The following is a 7,209-nucleotide window of genomic DNA, read 5'->3' as shown; positions in this document are numbered from 1 at the left end:
TCCCTACACTGCTGAACTCTTGCACTGAAAATAATTGTCTTCTGGTTCCTTAAGATAGGGGTGATTTTTTTCGTGGCAATAGGTTCAACCATCATAACTGTGTTTTGAATTGATGAATTGAATTGACAAACTTCCAGTGTGGTTCCATCTCTCAGCGTGCAACATCTGTACAACAGATGGCACGTTGAACGCACTCTGCAAGGTTGAGTTGGACTTTGCCACGTTGATACAGAACTGTTGCCTCCTATATCTGTCAGGAACCTAAGTTACATAGAATGTACTTATTTCCCTAACTCCCTTTACAATACCGTAGCAAGGATTGCAAATGCAGATTTTCAAATTTTCAGCCCTCTGTATGGTCCTTCAGACTGCCCATCTCCTTACTACCTGCCCCATAGTTTTGAATCACCCTTTGCATGAGCATTATGTTTCCTAATCCAGCGTATTTTGCCTACAACTGTAGCTTTTAAATACAACATTCTGTTCAAAGTGTCTTAGCTGTGATTATGATTATTTTATCCCTGTTTACACCAGTGCAAGTGTTGGCAGAGCATCCTAGGAATTAGACCAGCATCCAAAAACCCTGTTGTGACTACAGCTCTACGTGCGAAAGCAAGTAAATCCTCATTGTCAAGAGGGGGACAAAGCCAGAAACTCTTAACGTGATTCCACAAAAATATTCGTATCATTTCCATGTCCTTTTCAATAAAGGCCAGGAGCAGGTTATTTTCAGTTGGCATAGGAAACAAGGCACGTGGCAGGTTAACGAGTGCCTGCAGTCCCGGTATGCAGAGCCTGCTTGTTTGAAGGATACAGGCAATACAGCTTATTATCAAGAAAAGTAAGAAAGAAAAGCAAAACCAAACCTTACACGGTGCACTTTTTCGCTGGCTCCTGCTGCCTTTGCACCAAAGCAGTCCAGCGTGACGGCTCAGGTTTCAGTCATAAAAGTGCATCTCATTTGGGCTTAAAAGTCCAATCAACTGGTCAGGCAGTGCGGTGATCAGCGGAACAAATCAGGCTGCCTATCTGTTGGAGTCGCGCAGGGAGGCAGGACCAAAGGGGAATCCAGCTAACCATCTGCATTTCCAAAATGACTTTGCTGCTGTCCCTGGCCTCGCTGGTGGAAAGACTCACCCTTGGATGAGCAGAGCTGATGTTTTGGTGGTGTTCAGAGGATGGCCATGTGCATGACCGGCCTTTTTTGTACACTGGTGTGTCTGCGGCAGTGCTTTTCAGGAGGAGCAAGTGCAGGATGCTGAGGTTTCACAGAGTTCTGTATTTCCATTTCAACCCCTGTATTTTGGTAGGATTTTACAGCCCAAGGGTAGGCGCTGCCTCCCAAAATCTCTGAAAAAGCATCGGTCGTAGCAAAAAGAGATAAACAGATCGAGCAAGCAAGCAGCAGGAAAACCCGTATATTTGGGGTGTCCCGGCTTGGTGATGCCAGGGAGCACATTAGCAGCTTGTCGGAAGCGGGAGCACTTGCATGCCAGCATGCAAACTTCAACCGAAAATAAACACTCGGAGATATAGTATCTGCTGCCGTTTAATCTGCCTCCCTGAATGAACAGAAATTGCTGGCTGAGCCCTTGGGGTGAAGGAGCAAACAGCCTGGCAGAGCTCTTGGAAATGTGGGGTTTGGCTTTTTGGAGGGTCTGGCGGATGCAGGGATGTACCCGGCCATCTGGAGGAGGGTGGGCAGCCCACACCGGCTCTGCTCGTGCCATTTCCAAACCTGACATGCCAGGTTTGGCTGGGGCCATCTGCGTGAGCAGCCCTGGGGTGGGCTGTGGCTCTGGTCCTGGTGGAGCTGGCAGAAGGTCCCCGGCTCGCCCAGTGGGACCTGCACCCTAACTAAGGAGAAGAGGATGGGGGGTGACACCTTTCTCCTGCCCTTGCCTTTCTGCAGGCTGTACGCCGGCCCCGAGGTGGACATCTGGAGCTGCGGCGTTATCCTCTACGCCCTTCTCTGCGGCACTCTGCCTTTCGACGACGAGCACGTCCCCACCCTCTTCAAGAAGATCCGGGGAGGTGTGTTTTACATCCCCGAATACCTCAACCGCTCCGTTGCCACTCTCCTCATGCACATGCTGCAGGTTGACCCCCTCAAGCGAGCAACCATCAAGGACATCAGGTCAGCCCAGGTGGGATGGGGTGGGCTGGCTGTTTTCTAGGGGGGAGGGCTCCAGCATATTGGTGGCAGAGGATGGTGGCTGTCCTAGGGGTCACCTGCCGGCAGGTAGGCAGGGTGGTTTCCAGGGGTAGGCAGCTAATCCAGCTGGTTTTTGTCCCAAGGGATTCAAGGAGCACTCCTGCACCCTTCTGTGCTGATGGAGAGGTGGGTGCTGCTGGCTGGCAGTGGGTGATGAGGAACCAGGCAATGATTTTATAGAGATTATGTATGTGTGTGTGTATATATATATATAATGCTATTTTACTGCATTATAAAATGGCCTCAAAAATCTCTTAATAGTGCTTAGCAAAACCAGCTATATCACACAATAATCCTAAGAACTTAATATCCACCAGCCATTTTTCATCACTTTTATTTCAAGACCACCTCCCTCTGGGTACCAGTTCAGAATAAGAGAGTAATCATTGTACTTGGTGTCTATCCAATAAAAAAGGAGGAGAAACACAAGAATTACTACCTTGATCCATTAATATCGGATATAGTTTAAAATTTGTGCTAGTAGTTCATCTTTAAATGCAGCATGGTTTTCTTGTCTAGTCAATGAGTGCAGTGCCTGTGAACCTTTTGCCTGCATGCATCATGTGGAAATTCAAGGTAAAGGGGACAATTGGGTTCTTAAGTAGATATCTGTGCCTGCAGAGATCATTAAGTGGTCATGGCTGGTAGTAGGACTTCAAAATTTTCACAGTCTGAGCCATTTCGGAAAGATTTTGTAAAATTGGAGCCCGATAAGCATTTTATGAAATTTATAGTAATCATTACATCTAGCTGGTGTGCTAAGCATGTACATAAACGTTACTGGGACTTTCGGGAGTTCTCAGGTTTTTGATGCATTTTGCAATGGATGGCCTTAATTTTGCCCTTCAAGTAAAACCGAGTAAAATGCCTTTTTTTTTTTTTCTTAGTTCTTAAAGACTAGAGGATTTAATTACATGTTAGAGCAGCAGCACATGATTCTATGTGACGAGATTACCGTTGATATATAGAAACTATAGACAAGGCCCTCTATGGCATTCAGCCACTGAATCATCGTTGAATTCATTGTAAATCGGTGGGAGTTGGGTACCTGGATAGCTTTGATGCTCTGTGTCTCCATCAGACCCACAGTAATCAGAAAGTATGAGCATCTCAGAAGTGCTGAGGTCTTACTTCAAAGCCAAGTGAGCAAGCAGCCATGCTTGCAAAGTGTTATCGCTGTTGCAATACTGGGGGGGACCATGCAGGGCTGGGTTGAGCTCCCCAATCTGAAGCCGAGGGTTAGTCTTAGCTAGACCAAGCGAGGGACTGGTGGCAGTGGTTGACCCTGCTTGCCTTGCACAGACCTCACAGCAGTTCCTCTCTGCCTTTTCCCAGGGAACACGAGTGGTTTAAGGAGGAGCTGCCCAGTTACCTGTTCCCAGAGGACCCTTCCTATGACGCCACCGTCATTGATGATGACGCAGTTCGGGAAGTTTGTGAAAAGTTTGAATGCACCGAGTCGGAGGTGATGAACAGCCTGTACAGCGGTAACCCTCAGGACCAGCTGGCGGTGGCTTACCACCTCGTCATCGACAACCGGAGGATCATGAACCAAGCCAGCGAGTTCTACCTCGCCTCCAGCCCCCCCACCGGCTCCTTCATGGACGACAGCACCATGCACATCCCTCCCGGGGTGAAGCCGCACCCCGAGAGGATGCCACCCTTGATAGCGGACAGCCCCAAAGCGCGATGTCCTTTGGATGCCCTCAACACCACCAAACCAAAACCCCTGACTGTCAAAAAGGCCAAGTGGCACCTGGGAATCCGCAGCCAGAGCAAACCCTATGACATTATGGCCGAGGTGTACCGTGCTATGAAACAGCTGGATTTCGAGTGGAAGGTAGGGAGTGCAGGTGCTTCAAGCAGGTTTTCATGGGTCTTCTTCTCATGAGCTGGATTGCTCAGGGAGGTTGGTAGGCATGATTACAGCCTCAGCTGTTTCCAAATAAATGCTCACACCTTGCGACCGTCCCCGTTATTCCTTGTTAATACAAACACGCTGCGTTAAGATGCTAGCTGTGCTTCAATATCAGCCGTGTTTATTTATAGCGTGAAATAAGAGTTTTATTTCGGAATGCTCTAAGCCTCTGACTGGAAAGATGATTCTGCCTCGTTTAGTGCGAGGATGAGATGAGCCGGTCACATTTCTAATTTTAGTGGTTAATTCCTTGCGAGGTCATCTCGACTGCTCCCAAGCAAAGTAACTCTCGTTATTTCTGCTTGTGTCCTGGCAGTCGTGCGTGCTGAAACAGCACAATATGCATCTTCTTTAAAGATGCACAGGTCCCGGGGCGGGGGGGGGGGGGGGGGGGGCTTTGGGGACAGGAGCTTGTACCATTGATGCAGTTTGTACCATTGATGCATTTCCTCAATGGAGATGGAGCAGTGCTCGTGGACCAGATGTGCTTTCAGACACACGTACTTCTTCCCCAGTTTAGGGCTCGGCTTCATGAAGCTTGATGTAAACCCAGATGGCATTTTAGTTGACAGTACTCAACCGTTATCAAGCATTGGAACAGGCTGCCCAGGGAACTGGTAGAATTGCCATCCCTGGAGGTATTTAAAAGACGGGTAAGATATGGTGCGTAGAGACATGGTTTAGTGGTGGTTTTCACCGTGTTAGGTTGATGGTTGGACTCGATGATCTTCAAGGTCCCTTCCAACTTAGATGAGTCTATGATTTTACTCCCCTCAGATATTTCTTCAGAGCTACACAGCATTTAGTCACCATCTGTTTCAAAGTTGGATTAATAAATCCCTAAGTTAGCCCTTAATATTTTCTGCTGAGCTTGATTCACTAAATCTCAGTGCAGTCGCTGATGTGAGCTCTTCCGTCTCATGGTCCTTCACAGCAGCCTTGATCGACATCAGGAGCAAGATAAGGAGAATTTCAGCCCAGATCTCCATCACTGGAGGAGTTACCCTCCTCGTTCCAAGTCCCAAGAGTTGTACAGAGTCAACTGTCCCGCTTCTTCAAAGCCTCATTTTTGATAATACCATGTATTTAAAGCCAAGTAGCACCCAGAAGCCTGATTTCACTGCACCAGCCAGGAGATGGACTGTCTCGAGATGCATATGCCTACACCAGCCACACATTTGTTAGCTGCATGGTTTTACAGAGAGCAAACAAACCTGATTTATTTCTGGTACAACTTCAGAAACCAAGTCAGCCCAACGTCTTCATGTAGGCAGGGGAGCTTATTTTGTACGAGGAGGTTTCACAATAGTCTTTCCCACCCTAAGAATAACTTCAGATGTGACTCTTCATCAAAATAGCTTTCCCATCCATGCGATTGCCTCTTAAATATAGCACAGAGAAAAGATCTCGTTGCAAATGAGATGCAGCAGATTGCGGGGTGGGAAGCGGCAAGAGAAAATGCACAGCTCAAGGCTGATTCACAAACACTGAATTTAGCTGCGCCGATGGGAGAGGTTACTCTCCACAGCTGCCCAGCCTGCCTTGGTTTCACGGGCACGGTCCTCATCCGCAGGACTTTTTGGCTCATACGGCCATTGCTGCCAGTGAGGGAGGAGCGAACATCAGTTTGGTGCCTGGCAGATGGGTCACGGCAGCTTCGTCTGCCAGCAGCTGGTGAATCAGAGCCCTAAGAAGCATTTTTAAAGGTAGGAAGGAACAGGATATGAAGCCGTTTGCTTAATTTTATGGGCGTTGTTCTTTCTAGAAACTGTGGCAAAAAGGTGTCTTGCTAGTATTTAGGAAAGAAATGTTCTTCGCGCTGCCTTGAATCTTACTCCTGAAAGCAAGTTTCCCGTTGCAGGTGGTGAACTCCTACCACCTCAGAGTGCGCCGCAAGAACCCGGTGACGGGCAATTACGTGAAGATGAGCCTGCAGCTCTACCAGGTTGACAACCGCAGCTATCTCTTGGACTTCAAAAGCATCGATGGTAAGCCGGAAACAGTGCGACGCGAGACGTGAAACACATCAAATGGCAAGTTTGGAAGTTTAAAAAAAAAAATTAAAAATCATTCTTTGCATTTCAAAATGCTTATGCAGCTCAGCCAGCGAAAGCCCTTTTGATCCTTTTGTCTCTGCTACTGTCGCTAAAGCACGTTTGCTTACCAAACGTGCATTGCAGATGCCAAACTAATGCCACGTCTTCTTTTTTTCTTTTTTCTTTCATGTATTCAAGATGACGTGATGGAACAGAGGTCGGGCTCGTCCACGCCGCAGCGCTCCTGCTCTGCCGCCGGCTTGCACCGGCCAAGGCTGAGCATCGATGCCGCCGCGGCCGCCGAGTGCCAGTCGCTGATGGGCTCTCTGAGCGGCTCCTTCGTCGGCAGCATCCCCTCGGTGACACCGCGCCTGGGCAGCCACACCATGGACTTCTTCGAGATGTGCGCCAGCCTGATCATGGCCCTGGCTCGCTGACGCAACTGAGGCACCGGTCCCTCCGCACACGGTATTGCACTGTGAGGATCTGGTCTGACTTGTCCGTTCCTTGTTTCTTCTGCTTCGTTGTTCCTCCTCCTCCTCCTCTGCCCCTCACCGCTCCATAGCCTGCGACGCAGAGCCAGTTCCAGACCCCAAACGTCCTCCCCTCTAACAAGGCACTGAGGAAATTAAGAATAACTTTATTTCACTTGTTATACCGCAGTGAAATGTATCCAATACCCTTTTTTTCCTAGTGAACCGAATGGGAAGTGTTGGCATGGCTGTAAAGTAGCGAACGTATCACTGAGTTTTTGGAAAACACCTCCCTCCTGGTTCACCCTGAGTTAACAGAGCCATGGCCAAGCTTTCTGCGGTGTAGGTAGCGTGCACTGAGGTTGATGTTGTATCCCCTTTGCTGTGCGGAGCAGGGGCAGGATGGGCTGAGCCAGGTCAGAGGGGTGGACCAGGAGCTACATGAAACGGAGCGGAAGGGTCATGAAGGAGCTCTGCAGCTTTTGCACCCGCGTGCTGGTGGGGCTGTTGGTCTCCGGTAACGCTTTCCTCCTAAAACTAGCAGCTGCTCAGACATCTGCACTGGTA

General features: G+C 48.8%; 1 protein-coding gene across 1 annotated transcript in view; it reads left to right on the top strand.

The window, feature by feature from the left end:
* Nucleotides 1–6,606, top strand: part of PRKAA2 (protein kinase, AMP-activated, alpha 2 catalytic subunit) — a 40,005-nt gene extending 33,399 nt beyond the window's left edge. The window contains exons 6-9 of the mRNA XM_009884808.1: nt 1,913–2,137; nt 3,551–4,055; nt 5,995–6,121; nt 6,368–6,606. Coding sequence (XP_009883110.1) covers nt 1,913–2,137; nt 3,551–4,055; nt 5,995–6,121; nt 6,368–6,606 — 1,096 coding nt within the window. The remainder of the gene's footprint in view (nt 1–1,912; nt 2,138–3,550; nt 4,056–5,994; nt 6,122–6,367) is intronic.
* The last annotated feature ends 603 nt before the right edge of the window (nt 6,607–7,209 follow it).

This window comes from Charadrius vociferus, unplaced genomic scaffold (genome assembly GCF_000708025.1).
Source record: "Charadrius vociferus isolate BGI_N301 unplaced genomic scaffold, ASM70802v2 scaffold163, whole genome shotgun sequence".
Taxonomy (NCBI): Eukaryota; Metazoa; Chordata; class Aves; order Charadriiformes; family Charadriidae; genus Charadrius; species Charadrius vociferus.
Note: the sequence above shows the minus strand (reverse complement) of the source record. Positions and strands in the feature narration are given on the sequence as shown.